Genomic DNA, 22,259 nt, shown 5'->3' with positions numbered 1-22,259 from the left:
ACTTGACTCGAGACTTGAGGGCAAAGACTTGAGACTTACTTGTGACTTGCAAAGCAATGACTTGGTCCCACCTCTGATGAACAATGAAGACAGCAAAGAAGAAAGCTGTAGGTGGGAAGCGGTGTATTAGCGGCCGGCTGCAGCAACACAACCAGGAGGACTTTGAGTTGGATACGCCCTACCGTGAGTACGCAGCTGCGGCTTCCAAACATTTGATCGCTTGCCCGTACGTGCGTGCCGCTATGTGCATGTCACGTACGTAACTTTGGGGAAATATATGTGCTGTATGAGCTTTGCGGAGGTGAACGGTACTTTGGGCTGTGGAATTGAGTGTGTTGTGCGGGTGTTTGAGTTGTATTGGTGGGTTATATGGACGGGAGGGGGGAGGTGTTTGTTATGCGGATTAATTTGTGGCATATTAAATATAAACCTGGTTGTGTTGTGGCTAATAGAGTATATATATGTCTTGTGTTTATTTACTGTTTTAGTCATTCCCAGCTGAAAATCAGGTCCCACCCGCCTCTCACAGAATCTTCCCTATCTGAATCGCTTCCACTGCCCTCTAATCGTTCACTCTCACTTTCCTCATCCACAAATCTTTCATCCTGGCTCAAATTAATTGGGTAATCGTCGCTTTCTCGGTCCGAATCGCTCTCGCTGCTGGTGGCCATGATTGTAAACAATGTGCCACGCTACTTCCGGTACAGGCAAGGCTTTTTTTATCAGCGACCAAAAGTTGCGAACTTTATCGTCGATGTTCTCTACTAAATCCTTTCAGCAAAAATATGGCAATATCGCGAAATGATCAAGTATGACACATAGAATGGATCTGCTATCCCCGTTTAAATAAGAACATTTCATTTCAGTAGGCCTTTAAACAGTCTTTTAAATTGAATCATGTTAGAACAGGTTTTGAACTCGTCCCCTAAGTTGTTCCACAGAGTGACTCCATGCACTGAAATGCACATTGATTTTAAAGTTGTTCTATATTTAGGCAAATATAATTTGTTGTTTCCTCTTAGACTGTAACTATGGTGAGCATCTCTATCCTGGAATAGGTTCTGTATATTGGATGGTAGAGAGTTTTGGGATGCAGCTTAATTTGACTCAACACGGGGAACCTTACCTGGCCCGGACACGGAAAGGATTGACAGATGCCATGCAGCAGAAGACTATTCCCCAGACTTTGAGTTTCACTTTCTTTCTCACCTCATCCTTCACTTCATAAGGTCCAAATAGGTCCACAGTTGTGAACTCAAAGGGATTAGCTGGTGTTATACGCTCAGGTGGAAGGTCACTCATGATTTGCTGGCATCTTTTAGCTCTGGCTTTTCTGCATGCAACACAGTTGTCCACAATCTTTTGAGCCACTTTACGACCTTTTACCACCCATGCCTTCTTCCTCATCCGAAGGAGTGTCCCTTTGTGTCCTTCTTGAACACGGCTGTGAAAAAAACCTGAAGAACTTGTCTGACGAGTCTTGAGTCTTGACTGACAATGTTATACAGCAGGCAGTGGACTTGGCTCTTTTCGACTGGGAGGAACTCAAACAGTTGCTTTGAGTAAAAGTTTGAAGCTTCTGGAAGGAGCTGGTGTCTTCAGTGGAAAAATGGCTTGCCCTGAAGCTCTCCAATGTCCTTCCTGTTTGGACGTCTTCAAAGACCCTGTCATACTTTCTTGCAGCCACAGCTTCTGTCGCTCCTGTGTGGAGCGATGGTGGGAGGAGAAAAAGGACCGTTCTTGTCCACTCTGTAGGACGAAGTGCAGATCCATGGATTTACCTCCGAACTTGGCCTTGAGGAACGTGTGTGAAGCTTTTGCAGCGTCTTCCGTGGACACTGAGGAAGAGTGCAAGTTGCACAAGGAGAAACTGAAACTGTTCTGTTTGGACCATCTGCAGCCTGTGTGCCTCGTTTGCAGACATGCAAAAATCCACACAAATCACAAATACTCTCCTATCGAGGAAGCTGCAAAGGAACACAGAGAAGATCTAGAGAAAGTCCTGCAAATCATCACAAAAAGACTTAAAATGTTTACCGAAGTTAAAAAAGACATCAGTCAACAAGCAGAACACATCCAGGTCCAGAAGCAGCAGGCTGAAAGCAAGATTAAGGAGACTTTTAAGGAGCTTCACAACTTTCTGGAGGAGGAGGAAGAGGCTAGATTGTCTCTTGTGAGAGAAGAAGAGCAAAGCAAGGGTCAGACAATGAAAGAGAAGATTGAGGGTCTCAGCAGCGACATGAAAGCTCTCCAAGGCGTGCTTGACAGCACAGAGAAGCTGCTAACAGCTGGCAATGTTTCCTTCTTGAAGAACTACAAGGAAATGAGGGCCAGAGCCCAGAAGCTGCCCGAAGAACCCAAGCTGGTCCCAGGACCTGTGCTGGACATGGACAAGCATCTGGACAACCTCCCACTCACCATGTGGGAAAAAATGAAGACGTTGGTGTCCCAAAGTGACTTGCATGTGTTAATTGTAACTGCTGTGCCCTCAGAAGAACCCACCTGGAATGTTGATGTGGGCGACAACGACAACTGGGAACTGGGGTTAATGTTTGAGTCTTTTAGAGCTGGCATTCGATTTCAAGACGGGAAATACAAAAGGATTTACCCGCAACGTGCAGACTTGCCTTTGTCAATCAAAGAGAAACAGCAGAGATTCAGAGTTCGTTTTGACATTAGCGAGGGAAAGTTTTCATTTCATGACTTTTGTACAGACATTACTTTAGACACATTTGATGTACCCATTTCTTTTGGTTTTTGGCAGTATGTTTCCACGACAGTAACACTGTACACTTACATTTCTGTCTGGGACTGAAGATTGTCCGTGATGGATTTGGAGACATGTTGCTCCTACAGAAATATTTTACATGGAGCTACACTATGTTCAAAATTCTTGTGTTCAGACAAATCATGTTGTGTAAGAAAGGTGTCTTGCCTGCTGACAGTTTGGGCCGACACTTCAGCCTTCGTTAGACACGTCACACCCGGAAGCTACGACAGCTCTGACGGAAGCTGAAGTTATAACATAAAATGATTAGTCAAACAGACAATCATAAATATGTCATTTTATGGATGTGTCTTTTGTAATGTAAATCCATTTGAGTTTCCTGTATCCTTATTTGTGAGGAATGCTGTTGTATATTGTGTCATTCAATAATAATATGTCAGTTATAAATAAAAGACATTAATAAAAAAAAGGCAATGATTAAACAATTGTACTTGTTGCCAATTAGCATTGTTTGAGTCCATTCATCAGTTGTTGTATTTCAAAAGCATTTAATGTTATGCTGATATTGACACCAATGAAATATTCGGAAAATTATATTCATTATTAATACTTTGTTAGTTGGTTTAGCAGTTTTTTTTGGACATGTTGAAAACAAAAGAAAATAAACAATAATAAAAACAGGAAATAATCTTAATAACGTAACGGTAAAGTACAGATATAAAAACAAATACTGCACAATGAAAACACACTAAAAATGTAAACAGTACATAATGTTTGGATTTTTTTATATCCATATAAAAAGAAAAATGCTGTACAAACTGTTTTTAGACGGTTTTATGGGCGCAATAAAGAACCCCCGGTCGGTTAGGCTGACCTGTTAGCTATCTATTTAAGCTTTCTTGAATGTATATAAAAAAAGCTAAGCATATGTGTTCTTGTCATACATAAGGATTGTGACAGATAAAAAGCACATCTCTTTCCAATTTTTGACTGATCAGATTGTTATGATCCGTTGCCCGGATCATGTTTTGTTTAGTTTTTGACTACCTTAGTTCTGTTTCAGCACCCCTGGGTTTGTGTCTTTTGGTTTCCATGGGTGCTGATTAGTTTCACCTGCCTCGGATTAGTGTTCGGGACGCTCACCTGCTCCTGGGCACTAATTAGAGAGCTACTTATTCCTGCTTTTCACCACACTCAGTCTTATTTGCTTCATGCAACACGTTACGTTGATTATTTTCTATGATTCTTGATTCCTGTTTATATGCTAAGCTTTTGCTCTAGCTAGTTCATTAGCTTCGCGTGCTATCGGCACGCTGAATTTTTGTATTGTGAATGATTTATGGACAATGAATCATTTCTTTACCTACACTGTGCCGTCAGGTCCTTACATTTAATTTGGCCGGAGTATACTGTTATGGTATGCAGGGGGAGATGATGGCAACTGACACCAGAGGGCAGTAATGTTCAATGCTTTATTATATATATTAACCATATATATAACAATCAAACAATACAAATAAACTATAGCAGTGGTTCTTAACCTGGGTTTGATCGAACCCTAGGGGTTCGGTGAGTCGGGCTCAGGGGTTCGGCGGAGGTCAAGACACACCCGACTCATCGTGTAAATAAAAACTTCTCCCTATCTGCGTATTACGGATACGGCAACAGCAGAAGTCGGACTGATTTGCAGGTGTGTAATTTGTTGTGAGTTTATGCACTGTGTTGGTTTTGTTCTTTGAACAAGGTGATGTTCATGCACGGTTCATTTTGTGCACCAGTAAAAACACATGGTAACACTTTAGTATGGGGAACATATTCACCATTAATTAGTTGCTTATTAACATGCAAATTAGTAACATATTGGCTCTTAACTAGTCATTAGGAGCAGGAGGGGATAGAAAGAGAAAAAAAGGAAGACAGAGGGGGAAATTATGGGGACAAGAGGGGGATTAGACAGAGAGACGAAAACAACAGCAGCAAACACAACAATTACAACAACAACAATAATAGAGAAACATCAGCAAATACGACATGTACAAATATGATGGTAAAAGTGATAGCAAATAAGCAGTTAGCGAAAATAAAAAATAATACAGAAATGACAATGAGCATTATTACACTACAAATGGAGCAATACAAATACCAATAGAAATAGCGCTATTGATAATGAACAATACCAATAATTTACCTTTATTATCAACAATACAGTTGTTCAAATGCAACAATACATGTACGTAATGATAACTTGAGATACGAAATAATGCAGAAAAATGGAGAGGAAGAAAGAGAAGCAACCTATATTAACCTTGTATATTGTTATTGTAACAATAGGTTACGCTTTGTCAGTGGGCCATGTGTTGTACCCAGTTTACCCTAGGGCAACAAAGTTAATATATGTTTGATGACACGTGATTATGTGCATGAGTGTAAGTATGCATATGTACTTGTATATGTACAGAATGTGTATATGTGTTTGTACATTGAATGTATATGTACAGTATGTGTATATGTGTTTGTACAGTGAATGTATATGTACAGTATGTGTATATGTATGATTGTACAGTGAGTGTATATGTACAGTATGTGTATATGTGTGTTTGTACAGTGAATGTATATGTACAGTATGTGTATATGTGTGTTTGTACAGTGAATGTATATGTACAGTACGTGTATATGTGTGTTTGTACAGTGAGTGTATATGTACAGTATGTGTATATGTGTGTTTGTACAGTGAATGTATATGTACAGTACGTGTATATGTGTGTTTGTACAGTGAATGTATAGGTACAGTATGTGTATATGTATTTGTACAGTGAATGTATAGGTACAGTATGTGTATATGTATGTTTGTACAATGAATGTGCGTGTGGATGTACGAACTTTGAGTATGTAGATATGTACTGTATTTGTGTATGTATGTGGGAGCGGCAGTACCTATGTATGTATGTATGTATATATGTATGTACAGTATGTATGTATGTATGTGAGTATATGTGAATTTGTATGTACAATATATTTGACTCCCAGTGTGTGTGGGAGCCAGAGTACGGCCGCAGCCTCCCATAGATCTCAACCCACAAACAGTAGGTGTGGTGCCCAGGGAACCAGGGACCACCAACCCCACGCAGCCAGGCCGGCCAGCGACAGGAACCCCAGAGCCAGGCCCACCACAAGAGTCAGCAGCAGGCCGCAGACAGACGCACCCGGCAAGAGGACAAGGCAAGAGAAAAGCAGGGGACAGCCAGACCCCAAGCTAGCGAGAGACCACACCCCACACGGGCAGAAAGGCGGGACGCCCCGCAAGGGGGGCTCAGAGACTCCCCGCAACCGGAGGGGAAGACCGCCCCCGCCCCGCCGGCAACCGGGCCCACACGAGAGCGTGGCGAGGCGCGCCCCCAGCCACCCCACCTAAGTCGGCCGCCGCAGGACCACCCAGCACGGGGCCACCCAGCACGGGGCCACGGGAACCACCCACCCCACCCGCAGGGACCCCAACGATGGAGATGGAACAACCAGCAACCGCCCTGTCGAGTTCCCCCCCTGAGGGAGGGGAAAATACAAAATAATATTAATAAAATATATTAAAAAATGAGATAGTAATTATTAAGTACTTATTAATGCATTATTCGGCATGGCCTTATTATAACCCTAACCCTCCAACCCTGGCCCTAACCCTCCAACCCTAACCCTAACCAAATAACTTTAAATTAAGTCTTTGTTACTTAAAATATGTTCCCCATACTAAAGTGTTACCAAAAACATATAACTTTGTCTTGAATTTGAAAAAAAACATTTTATTTTTCCCTAAAGAAGGGTTCGGTGAATGCGCATATGAAACTGGTGGGGTTCGGTACCTCCAACAAGGTTAAGAACCACTGCCTTAGAGTAATATGACTCAAGTAAAAGTAAAAAAAAAACTAACTCCTATCTGGTCATTCTTGCAGGATCAACAGTGGTTGGCAGGAAGTTGGACACTGCTTCAAGAGCACAGTTCTCCAGCTGGAGGTCACACACCTTCCTACAAACCATCTTCATGTTTGATATGAAGAGGGTGATGTCAGGAAGACCCAACGACCTGTCAGCCTGTTATTCGGACATGTTCATGTTGGTCCGTACATAACAGTCACCTTGTAGCAACACTCCCTTCAATGACGACATGTTGCACTTTGTCACCTGCGTAACGATATCACTCATGTTATACAGCAGGTAGTCGACTTGGCTCTTTTCGACTGGGAGGTGGATGAACTCAAGCAGTTGCTTTGAGTAAAAGTTTGAAGCTTCTGGAAGGAGCTGGTGTCTTCAGTGGAAAAATGGCTTGCCATGAAGCTCTCCAATGTCCTTCCTGTTTGGAGGTCTTCAAAGACCCTGTCATGCTGCCTTGCAACCACAGCTTCTGTCGCTCCTGTGTGGAGCGATGGTGGGAGGGGAAAAAGGACCGTTCTTGTCCACTCTGTAGGACGCAGTGCAGATCCATGGATTTACCTCCGAACTTGGCCTTGAGGAACGTGTGTGAAGCTTTTGCAGCGTCTTCCGTGGACACTGGCGAAGAGTGCAAGTTGCACAAGGAGAAACTGAAACTGTTCTGTTTGGACCATCAGCAGCCTGTGTGCATCGTTTGCAGACATGCAAATATCCACACAAATCACAGATTCTCTCCTATCGAGGAAGCTGCAAAGGAACACAGAGAAGATCTAGAGAAAGTCCTGCGAGTCATGACAAAAAGACTGAAAATGTTTACCAAAGTTAAAGAAGACATCAGTCAACAAGCAAAACACATCCAGGTCCAGAAGCAGCAGGCTGAAAGCAAGATTAAGGAGACTTTTAAGGAGCTTCACAACTTTCTGGAGGAGGAGGAAGAGGCTAGATTGTCTCTTGTGAGAGAAGAAGAGCAAAGCAAGAGTCAGACAATGAAAGAGAAGATTGAGGGTCTCAGCAGCGACATGAAAGCTCTCCAAGGCGTGATTGACAGCACAGAGAAGCTGCTAACAGCTGACAATGTTTCCTTCTTGAAGAACTACAAGAAAATGAGGGCCAGAGCCCATAAGCTACCTGAAGAGCCCAAGCTGGTCCCAGGACCTGTGCTGGACATGGACAAACATCTGAACATCCCACTCAAAAAAATTAAGACGTTAGTGTCCCAAAGTGCTGTGATTCCAAACCCAAACGCCAGCAATCCAGAACTCAGACAGAAGCTAAGCAGAGAAGAGCAGCATCCGAAGAATCCAGTGAGTGTTCAAGACTTGCATGTGTTAAATGTAACTGCTGTGCACTCAGAAGCACACACCTGGAATGTTGATGTAGGCGACAACGACAAGTGGGAACTGGGGTTAATGTTTGAGTCTTTAAGAGCTGGCATTCGATTTCAAGACGGGAAATACAAAAGGATTTACCCGGAACATGCAGACTTGCCTTTGTCAATCAAAGAGAAACAGCAGAGATTCAGAGTTCGTCTCAACATTAGCAAGGAAAACGTTTCATTTCATGACTTTTGTACAGACACTACTTTAGACACATTTGTTTTACCCATTTATTTCAGTTTATGGAAGAATTTATCCAGGCCAAGGACAATAGCACTGTACTCTTACATTTCCAACGATGTCAATATCTGCGACTGAAGATTGTCCGTGATGGATTTGGAGACATGTTGCTCCTACAGAAATATTTTACATGGAGCTACACTATGTTCAAAATTCTTGTGTTCAGACAAATCATGTTGTGTAAGAAAGGTGTCTTGCCTGCTGACAGTTTAGGCCGACACTTCAGCCTTCGTTAGACACGTCACACCCGGAAGCTACGACAGCTCTGACGGAGGCTGAAGTTATAACATAAAATGATTAGTCAAACAGACGATCATAAATATGTGATTTTATGGATGTGTCTTTTGTAATGTAAATCCATTTGAGTTTCCTGTATCCTTATTTGTAAACCCGTGGCGCAACGCACAGGGCCAGTACCTTGTACGGCCCTGATAAGACGGAGGAGGACCCAGGCCCGGACACTCCCCACAGTGCCTGGAACCTCCAAGCACCACCGGCGCAACCCCGGGGCAGACCGTCGGAGGGGGGACGCGTGGCGTGGAGCGCTACCTGGACACAAGTCGAGGGACTGATCACCCTCAGCTGGGTCGCCCGGGAGAGGGTGTTTGATTAAGACCCGAAACACCCTATGACCCCGGGAGAATCACTGATGATGTGTCCAGGTTGCACCGTAAGGTGTATTTATGAAACCTTATGAAACTGAGGAATGCTGTTGTATATTGTGTCATTCAATAATAATATGTCAGTATTAAATGAAAGACATTAATAAAAAAAAGGCAATGATTAAAGGCCTACTGAAATGAATTTTTTTTATTTAAACGGGGATAGCAGATCTATTCTATGTGTCATACTTGATCATTTCGCGATATTGCCATATTTTTGCTGAAAGGATTTAGTATAGAACAACGACGATAAAGATTGCAACTTTTGGTATCTGATAAAAAAAAGGCTTGCACCTACCGGAAGTAGCGTGACGTAGTCAGTTGAACATATACGCAAAGTTCCCTATTGTTTACAATGATGGCCGCATGAAGTGAGAGAGATTCGGACCGAGAAAGCGACAATTTCCCCATTAATTTGAGCGAGGATGAAAGATTTGTGGATGAGTAAAGTGCAAGTGAAGGACTAGTGGGGAGTTGAAGCTATTCAGATAGGGAAGATGCTGTGAGAGCCGGGGGTGACCTGATATTCAGCTGGGAATGACTACAACAGTAAATAAACACAAGACATATATATACTCTATTAGCCACAACACAACCAGGCTTATATTTAATATGCCACAAATTAATCCTGCATAAAAACACCTGCGTGTTTGTTATGCTAGCTCCTAGCTCCTCTGCTAGCTCCTAGCTCCATAGAACACGCCAATACAATTCAAACACCTGATCAACACACACAATCACTCAGCCCAAAAGACCGTTTACCTAACCCAAGGTTCATAAAGCTTATATATTTTTAAAAAGTTACGTACGTGACGCGCACATACGGTCAAGTTATCGAATGTTTAGCAGCCAAGGCTGCATACTCACGGTACCTGGTATTCAGCTGGGAATGACTACAACAGTAAATAAACACAAGACATATATATACTCTATTAGCCACAACACAACCAGGCTTATATTTAATATGCCACAAATTAATCCTGCATAATAACACCTGCGTGTTTGTTATGCTAGCTCCTAGCTCCTCTGCTAGCTCCTAGCTCCATAGAACACGCCAATACAATTCAAACACCCGATCAACACACACAATCACTCAGCCCAAAAGACCGTTCACCTAACCCAAGGTTCATAAAGCTTATATATTTTTAAAAAGTTACGTACGTGACGCGCACGTACGGTACGGTACGTGTTATGCTAGCTCCTAGCTCCTCTGCTAGCTCCTAGCTCCATAGAACACGCCAATACAATTCAAACACATGATCAACACACACAATCACTCAGCCCAAAAGACCGTTCACCTAACCCAAGGTTCATAAAGCTTATATATTTTAAAAAAGTTACGTACATACGCAAAAAAAAGCCAAAGCTGCATACTCACAGTAGCACGTCTGCGTCTTTGTCATCCAAATCAAAGTAATCCTGGTAAGAGTCTGTGTTGTCCCAGTTCTCTACAGGCGTCTGTGTATCCAAATCAAAAGTCCTCCTGGTTAGAGTCTCTGTTATCCGAGTTCTTCCATCTTGACTGCATCTTTCGGGAATGTAAACAAAGAAGCGCCGGCTGTGTACTGTTGTGGCTGACTACGTTCGAAAAATACGTCCATTTCGCACCGACAACTTTCTTCTTTGCTTGCTCGGCTTCCTTCTCCATAATGCAATGAACATGATTGAAACAGATTCACAAACACAGATGTCCAGAATACTGTGGAATTATGAAATGAAAACAGAGCTTTTTCGTATCGGCTTCAATGTGGAAGGCATACCCGTGTTCGCCGGGCTACGTCACACGCATACGTCACACGCAGAGGCGTTTCGAACCGGAAGTTTAGCGGCAAATTTAAAATGTCACTTTATAAGTTAACCCGGCCGTATTGGCATGTGTTATAATGTTAAGATTTCATCATTGATATATAAACTATCAGACTGCGTGGTCGGTAGTAGTGGGTTTCAGTAGGCCTTTAAACAATTGTACTTGTTGCCAATTAGCATTGTTTGAGTCCATTCATCAATCCAATCCAATCCACTTTATTTATATAGCACATTTACACAACAAGAATGTTTCCAAAGTGCTGCACAGCCATGTTAAAAACAATATTAAAAACAATATTAAAAACTATATTAAAAACAATATTATGCTACACCAATGACTGAATAAAAACAAAGAATAAATGAATAGAAAACCAACCATCAGTTGTTGTATTTCAAAAGCATTTAATGTCATGCTGATATTGACACCATTGAAATATTTGGAAAAATATATTCATTATTAATACTTTGTTAGTTGGTTTAGCAGTTTTTTTTGGACATGTTGAAAACAAAAGAAAATAAATAATAATAAAACAGGAAATAATCTTAACATTACAGTAAAGTACAGATATAAAAACAAATACTGCACAATGAAAACACACTCAAAATGTAAACAATACATAATGTTTAGATTTTTTTATATCCATATAAAAAGAAAAATTCTGGTGACAAACCGACTGCCATTATCAATCAATCAATCAATCAATCAATATTTATTTATATAGCCCTGAATCACAAAAGTCTCAAAGGGCTGCACAAGCCACAACGACATCCTCGGTACAGAACCCACATAAGGGACGTCGATGTGAATGACTATGAGAAACCTTGGAGAGGACCGCATATGTGGGTAACCCCCCCTCTAAGTACAGTCGTTAGTGGATCTAACATAATAGTGAGAGTCCAGTCCATAGTGGGGCCAGCAGGAAACCATCCCGAGCGGAGACAGGTCAGCAGTGCAGAGATGTCCCCAACCGATGCACAGGCAAGCGGTCCACCCCGGGTCCCAACTCTGGACAGCCAGCACTTCATCCATGGTCACCGGAACCGGAATAACCCGGCGAGGGGGCAGAGGAGAAAAGAAAACGGCAGATCAACTGGTCTAAAAAAGGGGGGTCTATTTAAAGGCTAGAGTATACAAATGAGTTTTAAGATGGGACTTAAATGCTTCTATGAGGTTTGTAAAACGTAACTGTTTTTAGACGGTTTTATGGGCGCAATAGAGAACCCCCTGTTATGTTTGGACTAAGGGGAGGTGACGGCAAACAGGCACCAGGGGGAAGTATGTACAATATTTTATTATATATATATATATATTCAATATATATAATAATAAACAATACTAATATAATAAACTAAGGAAATGGAGTGTGAACTAGATCCAAAAGGGAATGAGTGTGTGGTGTAAGACTATGTGTGTAGTTAGCTGAAGTGTGTTACCAAGTGTTGACGAGAGCAAACGAGGCAGTCCATGGGGCAGGCAGGTGATCCGGGGCGAGAGAGAGGCGTCAGAGTCCAGGGGCAAGCGAGGAGTCAAGGAACGAGGTAGGCAGTCGAAATCCAGGGCAACGGAAGGAAAACACTGCGGGCACAAGGAAGATGACAGGAGACAAATCAAGCACGGGGAAGAATGACGGGGAGAGAGCAAAAGAGAGCATAAAGCTTCGCTTACGGGTCACCATATGAGAACTAAGTTCCCGCAAGGATCCCTGGGTCCACTGGTCCTTTAAGCGGCTCGCCCTCATCAGTTGCAGGTGTGTCGATTGCCAATCGTCAGCAGGCTTGTAGCTGCGTGGGTGTGGTGCTCTCAGCGCGAGCATGGGCGTGTCCGAGCGCGCTGTCAGCGGATCCTCCAAGTGCTCCCGCAGACGAGAGAGACGCAGACTGCGCGTGCGCCGTAACACCCCGGTCGGTTAGTCTGACCTGTTAGCTATCTATTTAAGCTTTATTATGATTCTTGAATGTATAAAAAAAAAAGCTAAGCATATTTGTTCTTGTCATACATAAGGATTGTGAAAGATAAAAAGCACATCTCTTTCCAATTTTTGACTGATCAGATTGTTATGATCCGTTGCCCGGATCATGTTTTGTTTAGTTTTTGACTACCTTAGTTCTGTTTCAGCACCCCTGGGTTTGTGTCTTTTGGTTTCCATGGGTGCTGATTAGTTTCACCTGCCTCGGATTAGTGTTCGAGACGCTCACCTGCTCCTGGGCACTAATTAGAGAGCTACTTATTCCTGCTTTTCACCACACTCAGTCTTATTTGCTTCATGCAACACGTTACGTTGATTATTTTCTATGATTCTTGATTCCTGTTTATATGCTAAGCTTTTGCTCTAGCTAGTTCCTTAGCTTCCCGTGCTATCGGCACGCTGTATTTTTGTATTGTGAATGATTTATGGACAATGAATCATTTCTTTACCTGCACTGTGCCGTCAGGTCCTTACATTTAATTTGGCCGGAGTATACTGTTATGGTATGCAGGGGGAGATGACGACAACTGACACCAGAGGGCAGTAATGTTCAATGCTTTATTATATATATTAAAGGCCTACTGAAACCCACTACTACGACCACGTAGTCTGATAGTTTATATATCAATGATGAAATCTTAACATTGCAACACTTGCCAATACGGCCGGGTTAACTTATAAAGTGTAATTTGAAATTTCCCGCCACACCTTCCGGTCGAAAAAAATCCTTTGGTATGACGTATGCGTGTGACGTCACAAGAGCTACGGAAGAGGTTGGACCCTCTCGGACCCGACATAAAAACCTCTGTTTTCTTCGACAAAATTCCACAAAATTCCACAGTATTCTGGACATCTGTTGGTGAATATTTTGCAATTTGTTCAATTAACAATGGAGACTACAAAAAAGAAAACTGTAAGTGGAAAGCGGTGTGTTGCTGTGGGATGTAGCAACACAAAGACAAACACAACTGGTGTTGCATTGTTTTTATTCCCAAAAGATGGCGGCCAAGCTTTACTATGGAACAAAGAAGTCAAGCGAACACGGTTGGATTGGACCACACACACAAAGTACAGTGTATTATGCAGCGAACATTTCGAATAATCATGTTTCGAAGAGGGTCCCTTGCAAAGGGCAGCGATGGGCATCGCCACCACCCGTCGACTTGTGCTGAAGAAAGGTGCGAAGCCAACTATTTTCAACAGACCACGGCCATGCTTAAGTGCAAGTTCGACAAGTCCAGAGCACCCCACACCCTCCACAAGTGGACAGACTGTGCACATGAGGTCTGCATTTGCCAAAAGGGAAAGGAAGAGGGTAAGAATATTGATTTCCAGTTTCCATAGTCAGACTACACTGTTCCAATATCCATTTCTTTGTTCTCAATTGTTGATGACTGATAACAACCAAACCTAACCCCTCCACACCCCGGATTGTAAATAATGTAAATAATGCAATGTAATTATCTTGTGTGATGACTGTATTATGATGATAGTATATATCTGATAGTATATATCTGTATCATGAATCAATTTAAGTTAAACAAGTTGAAAAACTTATTGGGGTGTTACCATTTAGTGGTCAATTGTACAGAATATATACTTCACTGTGCAACCTACTAATAAAAGTCTCAATTAATCAATCAATCAAAACTCACACACACAGTCATAGACTACTCCAGTGGTTCTCAACCTTTTTTCAGTGATGTACCCCCTGTGAACATTTTTTTTAACTCAAGTATCCCCTAATCAGAGCAAAGCTTTTTTGTTTGGAAAAAAAGAGAGAAAAAAAAGTAAAATACAGCACTATGTCATCAGTTTCTGATTTATTAAATTGTATAACAGTGCAAAATATTGCTCATTTGTAGTGGTCTTTCTTGAACTATTTGGAAAAAAAGATATAAAAATAACAAAAAACTTGTTGAAAATAAACAAGTGATTCAATTATAAATAAAGATTTCTACACATAGAAGTAATCATCAACTTAAAGTGCCCTCTTTGGGGATTGTAATAGAGATCCATCTGGATTCATGAACTTAATTCTAAACAATTGTTTCGTTGAAGTATTATTCAATAAATATATTTATGAAGGATTTTTGAATTGTTGCTATTTTTAGAATATTTAAAAAAATTCTCACGTACTCCTTGGCATACCTTCAAGTACCCCCAGGGGTACGCGTACCCCCATTTGAGAACTACTGGTCTACTCCATGAACAATGAAATAAATTAACAATAAAATAGTCTACATATAATTATTGATTCAAGTTCTAGTCAAGTTCTTCTGCAGTATAAAGTATCGTACATTTACTGACATTACTGTCAATAGTGTCAATACTGTCAATAGATTACAATAGACACTAATATAAAGTATTGTACATTTACAGACAATAGATCAGATCATGGCCAGTACGACTACGGCATCAGTGGCGGATGCGGTGGATGAACCAATGGCAATGGCACTAGATTTGCCTGATGAGGAGGGCGATCAAGATCAGGTTCGATTTGTTTTCCTAATCAATGTTCAAATGGATTACAGTTCAAGCCCAATACAAAAGTAGTCATAATTTATGTAAATGAGGTATCCATATTACATGTAGCTGTTTCTCCATTTCCAGGGAAATACAAGAGAACAAGGATGCCAGACGGACTGGGTACCGATTGGGAGAGCACCAACAGCATTGACCAGTAGCAAGAGCACCCAAACAGGGAAAATACATCATAGATCAAAGGGTATGTCTATTTTGGTGATGAACATGATTCTGCACATCACAGTACACATTGCACAGCTGCCTGCGCAGAGTAGAGTAGACAGATAAATTAGGTGATTCAAAGACAATAATTAGTATGTGATTCTAGTTTAATTTTAACAGATTATATAAAACAACTTGTGTTTGATTTTATTGCTAGGACACCAGGTGACCCCAGAGATCCTCGAGAGGGTTAGAGCTCGGCTGGCCAGGGTTAGTGAAGTCCCATCGTCAAGTGTAGCAGCTCCATCTGACAGCCCCGAGATGCAGACTAACACAGCAACTCCAGGTGCTCCTGCATTGTTTGATGTAGGACCAGCATCAAGTCCCACTGCGCCTTTTGTTAGTGGTTCTTCCGATGACAGCTATGTGCCGAGTGAGTCATCGATCCGTGTCAATCTGACGGGTCGCCAGATCGCCCACATACTCACCAGATGCGTGAAGAGAGCTGCCACAAGGAACCGAAGTACATCATCTTTGAGTCGTGCCTCCAGAGTCTCGTCAAGTGGTGTCACTGTCCAGTCTGTGGCAGCCAGGACATAAGCCCTTCTTGGGATTCAAACGGTACACAGCTGACCATGACTCTTCAATGTGAATCATGTGACCAGAGGAGTAGTTGGAGCAGCCAGCCAAACATTGGCCCTTATGCCGCGGGCAACATCCTGCTGTCTGCTGGCATCCTCTTCGCTGGCGCATCTTCTGGCAAGGTGTTGCAAGTGCTGAGCAGCATCGGAGTGGTCACGTATGTGAAGAGGACATTTTTCAACCACCAGGAGCTCATCCTGCAGCCAGCCATCAAAAAGGTGTGGGAGGAACAGCAACGGACGCACCTCACCATGCTGCAGGTGGAAGGCCGACCCCTCGTCCTTGGTGGTGATGGGCGAGCAGACAGTCAAGTTTGGTACCTACACCACAATGGAGCTTGTGGCCAATGTGGTTCTCGACCTTCAGGTTGTACAGGTATGACCATATAATCTCACTAAAACACTAGAGACATAATAAGCAGAGAAGGGATTTTCCAGAATTATCCTAGTAAATTTGTCTAATAACATTAACCATTTCAATGTATACTAAGCCCCTTTTTCATTTTTTTCTTTGCTCATTCCTTTTCTGTTATATATATTTCAGAGCAACGAATGTCTTGGCAGCTACCATATGGAGATGGAAGGACTGAAGAGGATGGTGGAACTGCTGATCAGCTGGGACCTGGATGTCGGGGTGCTGGTGACAGACAGACACAGACAGATCGCTAAATGGATTCGTGAAAACATGCCCAATACACGGCACTGCTATGACATCTGGCATGTTGCAAAATGTTAGTTGGATTATTTGTATGCATGACAAGTTGTGAAGTAGTGTGTACATATTAGTGATCAGATGAATGCCATATTGTATTTAATCCACAAATTTCTGCTTTTTTCTGTTTGTAGCCATCGGAAAGAAACTGAAGGCCATCTACAAGCATAAGGACTGTGAAGACCTGAAGCCCTGGGTGCAAAGTATAATCAACCACCTCTACTGGGCAGCAGTGTCTACACCGCCTGGAGAGGGGGAACTTCTGGTTGCCAAGTGGAAGTCTGTGGAGCGACACATTCAGAACATCCACAAGGACCATGGCGACCTCTTCCCAATTTGTACTCATGGACAACTGCAACGGCAAAAGAAATGGCTCAAACAAAGTGAGTAGGCAAATAAGTTGCCCGAAAGCAGTGAGGGACTAGCAGTATTTTCCTGCACATCTTTTGAAAGTCAAAAAATTCAGACAAACTTGTAAGTAAATAACCAGTTTAAGTTGACTGGAACATTTTTGTTGAAACATTGTTCTATTTTAAATTTATGTTTAGGTTCACGCTCAGCAGTGAAACTGGAGGAGGTGGTCAACAACAAGTCCCTGCTGAAAGATATCGCCATGCTGTCGGGTGAACACCAGACTTCCAAGGTGGAGGCGTTCCATAGCCTTATCATACAGGTGAGAATTAGGCTGATCGCCTGTAGGTGGCGTCGGTGGTTACCACCTGCCTCTAGGACTTTGGTGGCCAGGGAGCAAAATACTAGAGCATACTAAATGTAGCCTGGATACAGTCAGTGTAAGCAAGAGAATGTTGGAGGTCCAACATAGTGGCTAGGCATCTTGGTGAGAAAGATTGCAAACAATTCTGGCGTGGTGTTAAAATTAAAAACAAAACAGCTTCATTATTGCAGGAGATCAAGTTTAATACACAAACATTTGTATTCAAATTTACAAACTATTTATAAATGTACACACACATTGTATGGACGCATGACTGAATAAAGTGTCTTTTATCTTATACAGTTCACACCGAAAATGTATGTCTTCTCATACATCGGAATGCTGTGCAAGTATGTTTCCACACTAATCTAAGTGTCACTAGTGTGTGCCATACTTTAGTACTAATTATTACATTATTCTGTTACCACACCTAGGAACCTGCTTGCTGGGCTGCACTGGAACGAAAATTCGAGCCGCCCTATAGCCACTACACAAGCGGGTGCTGAGCGCTATGCAGTACGCTACCCGAAGTATAAAGCAGGGGGCCATGTGGTCAAGAAAATCGCGACAGAGCCAACATACCGTAAGTGTAGAGGACACAAAACATGTAAACACTTGACACTTTGTATCATGATAATAATACTGTCAAGTTTCACTCTCCATGAGTATATTATGTTGTGAGCAGGAACATGTACAATTGTATTTTGCAGGCTACGTAGATGACTTGATCAGGGAGGTTGTTGCTGGCTGCAGACAGACCCCTGACGAGAGAACACCACTCAGCGTCACTGTGGATGTGCCTCCCTTCCTCTGCGATGAACTGGAGAAGCCAGACAAGGAGGAAGCCATCGCCAAGCACAGGAGTCGCTTCGGTAAGTGTTAACTGCCCTCCCGGTAACAGTTAGAGATGCTACCTCAGTAGAAGCATTTAAGTCCCATCTTAAAACTCATTTGTATACTCTAGCCTTTAAATAGACCCCCATTTTTAGACCAGTTGATCTGCCGTTTCTTTTCTTTTCTCCTCTATAGCCCCCCACCCCACACCCTCTCCCCTTGTGGAGGGGTTATTCTGGTGACCATGGATGAAGTGCTGGCTGTCCAGAGTTGGGACCCGGGTTGGACCGCTCGCCTGTGCATCGGTTGGGGACATCTCTGCGCTGCTGACCCGTCTCCGCTCGGGATGGTCTCCTGCTTGCCCCACTATGGACTGGACTCTTACTATTATGTTAGATCCACTAAGGACTGGACTTTCACAATATTATGTCAGACCCACTCGACATCCATTGCTTTCGGTCTCCCCTAGAGGGGGGGGGGTTACCCACATATGCGGTCCTCTCCAAGGTTTCTCATAGTCATTCACATTGACGTCCCACTGGGGTGAGTTTTTCCTTGCCCTTATGTGGGCTCTGTACCGAGGATGTCGTTGTGGCTTGTGCAGCCCTTTGAGACATTTGTGATTTAGGGCTATATAAATAAACATTGATTGATTGATTGATTGATTTCTTTTATTGATTAAGTACAGTGGCCATGTGGATTGTGTTGCAGTCACTGCACGTCTTGGAACCCCGTGTAGTCCATCGATGGGAATGTTGTCCTAATCTTATGTACTACACAAGCTGGTAGTACCACCCTTATGTCCTTTCCCAGATATCCCCGGCAGAAGCGGACAAACTGTCGATAGGCTGTGTGTCGTCTCCGCCTGCAAGTACAAAATAGTTGTTAGCAAATGATGGCAGCTGTTATTATCCGGACATGGATACACAGTGACTCACTGTTCTCTGAGATGCAAAAGACATTGTCATGCATTCTATTCATTTGTCATTTACTGTTGCAGTAAATTGTAAATATTGTTGACATCTACGGTTTTATGTATGTAATACTTCTATGATATATAATGTCATGTACATTGTAGCACAGTACATTTCACAGAATAAGAATAAGATAAAGTGCTCATTCTGACTTATCTTCCAAAGGTTGATTGAATATAGAATTATTTAAACGTATTAGTGCCTCACTCATTTTGCTGTTGCTGCAGCATGCCATATTGCTGTTCGTAGGCGTAATAAGCTGTCTGCAGCACCCATTCATCCAGACACACAGATGGAAAGCCAGGGTGGTCTATGATGCACGTCTCCACCCTCTCCTCCTCCATCGTTCTGGCCACTGCATCTAGCTCACGACAGCAGAGACACTCAGCCACTGTCTCCATGTTCACACAGTTTTGACATGTACACCTGGAAATAGAAATATTCATAATATTTGTAAATCAATTCTTATTATGGACACATGCAATCTGCAAACATGTGGAATAATTAATATTATCATTGTCTTGTTGTGGATCTTATTAATCTACATGCATATTTGTAGTATATGGAGCTGTGGCCCATAGAAATAATGGGTAATTAATTAGGTTTGACATTGTGTCAATGATAGATACTTAGTCTTAGGTGTAATTTGTAACACTAACAGTAACAGTGCAAGACTAGGCCACAAGCTAAAACTAGTCTATAAATAAATAACATTTTACCATTCTGTATTCTGAAGGCGATCTATGTCGTGTGCTCCTCCAGCATCAATAGCAGCAGCGTCCTCCTGACCGTCTTCGTCAGCGTCGGGTTCAAAGCGGTATGGCTCTATCCCTAAAACAGCTTCTGAATGGCTTCCAATCCCCACTAGTCCTTCACTTGCACTTTCCTCATCCAAAAATCTTTCATCCTCGCTCAAATTAATGGGGAAATCGTCGCTATCTCGGTCGGAATCGCTCTCACTTCTGGCGGCCATCATTGAAAACAATAGGAAAGACTCAGCAGCCCCAGCTCTTGTGACGTCACGCTACTTCCGGTAGGGGCAAGGTTTTTTTTTTATCAGAGACCAAAAGTTGCGAACTTTATCGACTTTGTTCTATACTAAATCCTTTCAGCAAAAATATGGCAATATCGCAAAATGATCAAGTATGACACATAGAATGGATCTGCTATTCCCGTTGAAATAAAAAAAATTCATTTCAGTAGGCCTTTAACCATATATATAATAATCAAACAATACAAATAAACTATAGCAGTGGTTCTTAACCTGGGTTTGATCGAACCCTAGGGGTTCGGTGAGTCGGGCTCGGGGGTTCGGCGGAGGTCAAAACACACCCGACTCAACGTGTGAATAAAAACTTCTCCCTATCTGCGTATTACGGATACGGCAACAGCAGAAGTCGGACTGATTTGCAGGTGTGTAATTTGTTGTGGGTTTATGCACTGTGTTGGTTTTGTTCTTTGAACAAGGTGATGTTCATGCACGGTTCATTTTGTGCACCAGTAAAAACACATGGTAACACTTTAGTATGGGGAACATATTCACCATTAATTAGTTGCTTATTAACATGCAAATTAGTAACATATTGGCTCTTAACTAGTCATTAGGAGCAGGAGGGGATAGAAAGAGAAAAAAAGGAAGACAGAGGGGGAAATTATGGGGACAAGAGGGGGATTAGACAGAGAGACGAAAACAACAACAGCAAACACAACAATTACAACAACAACAACAATAGAGCAACATCAGCAAATACGACATGTACAAATATGATGGTAAAAGTGATAGCAAATAAGCAGTTAGCGAAAATAAAAAATAATACAGAAATGACAATGAGCATTATTTCACTACAAATGGAGCAATACAAATACCAATAGAAATAGCGCTATTGATAATGAACAATACCAATAATTTACCTTTATTATCAACAATACAATTGTTCAAATGCAACAATACATATACGTAATGATAACTTGAGATACGAAATAATGCAGAAAAATGGAGAGGAAGAAAGAGAAGCAACCTATATTAACCTTGTATATTGTTATTGTAACAATAGGTTACGCTTTGTCAGTGTGCCATGTGTTGTACCCAGTTTACCCTAGGGCAACAAAGTTAATATATGTTTCATGACACGTGATTATGTGCATGAGTGTAAGTATGCATATGTACTTGTATATGTACAGAATGTGTATATGTGTTTGTACAGTGAATGTATATGTACAGTACGTGTATATGTGTGTTTGTACAGTGAATGTATAGGTACAGTATGTGTATATGTGTTTGTACAGTGAATGTATATGTACAGTATGTGTATATGTGTGTTTGTACAATGAATGTGCGTGTGGATGTACGAACTTTGAGTATGTAGATATGTACTGTATTTGTGTATGTATGTGGGAGCGGCAGTACCTATGTATGTATGTATACATGTATGTATGTACAGTATGTATGTATGTATGTGAGTATATGTGAATTTGTATGTACAATATATTTGACTCCCAGTGTATGTGGGAGCCAGAGTACGGCCGCAGCCTCCCATAGATCTCAACCCACAAACAGTAGGTGTGGTGCCCAGGGAACCAGGGACCACCAACCCCACGCAGCCAGGCCGGCCAGCGACAGGAACCCCAGAGCCAGGCCCACCACAAGAGTCAGCAGCAGGCCGCAGACAGACGCACCCGGCAAGAGGACAAGGCAAGAGAAAAGCAGGGGACAGCCAGACCCCAAGCTAGCGGGAGACCACACCCCACACGGGCAGAAAGGCGGGACACCCCGCCCGGGGGGCTCAGAGACTCCCCGCAACCGGACGGGAAGACCGCCCCCGCCCCACCGGAAACCGGGCCCACACGAGCCCACCCTCCACCCCCGGAGAGCGCGGGGAGGCGCGCCCCCAGCCACCCCACCTAAGTCAGCCGCCGCAGGACCACCCAGCACGGGGCCACCCAGCACGGGGCCACGGGAACCCCCCACCCCACCCGCAGGGACCCCAACGATGGA

The 22,259-nt window shown here is 42.6% G+C and overlaps 3 protein-coding genes across 4 annotated transcripts; 2 read left to right on the top strand and 1 right to left on the bottom strand.

Annotated features, from left to right (window-relative positions):
• Window positions 1-490: 490 nt before the first annotated feature.
• Window positions 491-8,836, top strand: LOC133640856 (uncharacterized). Its single transcript, XM_062034537.1, has 3 exons — window positions 491-2,810; window positions 6,673-6,836; window positions 6,976-8,836. The coding sequence occupies exons 1-3, from the start codon at window positions 1,610-1,612 to the stop codon at window positions 8,341-8,343; spliced, it is 2,733 nt and encodes a 910-aa protein (XP_061890521.1). The 5' UTR covers window positions 491-1,609; the 3' UTR covers window positions 8,344-8,836.
• A 4,428-nt stretch (window positions 8,837-13,264) lies between these two features.
• Window positions 13,265-19,364, top strand: LOC133641150 (uncharacterized). Of its 2 annotated transcripts, XM_062035044.1 has the most exons (12): window positions 13,265-13,613; window positions 13,699-14,015; window positions 15,083-15,193; window positions 15,314-15,428; window positions 15,606-16,152; window positions 16,219-16,405; window positions 16,574-16,760; window positions 16,876-17,124; window positions 17,290-17,414; window positions 17,760-17,806; window positions 17,891-18,039; window positions 18,167-19,364. In XM_062035044.1, the coding sequence occupies exons 5-12, from the start codon at window positions 16,091-16,093 to the stop codon at window positions 18,337-18,339; spliced, it is 1,179 nt and encodes a 392-aa protein (XP_061891028.1). In that variant the 5' UTR covers window positions 13,265-13,613; window positions 13,699-14,015; window positions 15,083-15,193; window positions 15,314-15,428; window positions 15,606-16,090; the 3' UTR covers window positions 18,340-19,364. The 2 variants fall into 2 exon arrangements, with proteins under 2 accessions (XP_061891028.1, XP_061891027.1); XM_062035043.1 differs by having other exon boundaries at window positions 13,265-14,015.
• LOC133641151 (P2X purinoceptor 7-like) lies at window positions 18,875-20,300 on the bottom strand. The gene is made up of 3 exons (XM_062035045.1): window positions 19,984-20,300; window positions 19,472-19,690; window positions 18,875-19,155 (listed from the first exon to the last, which is right to left on the bottom strand). The coding sequence occupies exons 1-3, from the start codon at window positions 20,238-20,240 to the stop codon at window positions 19,002-19,004; spliced, it is 630 nt and encodes a 209-aa protein (XP_061891029.1). The 5' UTR covers window positions 20,241-20,300; the 3' UTR covers window positions 18,875-19,001.
• Window positions 20,301-22,259: the final 1,959 nt, after the last annotated feature.

The sequence above is a fragment of the Entelurus aequoreus genome, linkage group LG23 (genome assembly GCF_033978785.1).
Source record: "Entelurus aequoreus isolate RoL-2023_Sb linkage group LG23, RoL_Eaeq_v1.1, whole genome shotgun sequence".
Taxonomy (NCBI): Eukaryota; Metazoa; Chordata; class Actinopteri; order Syngnathiformes; family Syngnathidae; genus Entelurus; species Entelurus aequoreus.
The sequence above is the reverse complement of the archived record's forward strand: the minus strand, read 5'-3'. Positions and strand labels throughout refer to the sequence as shown.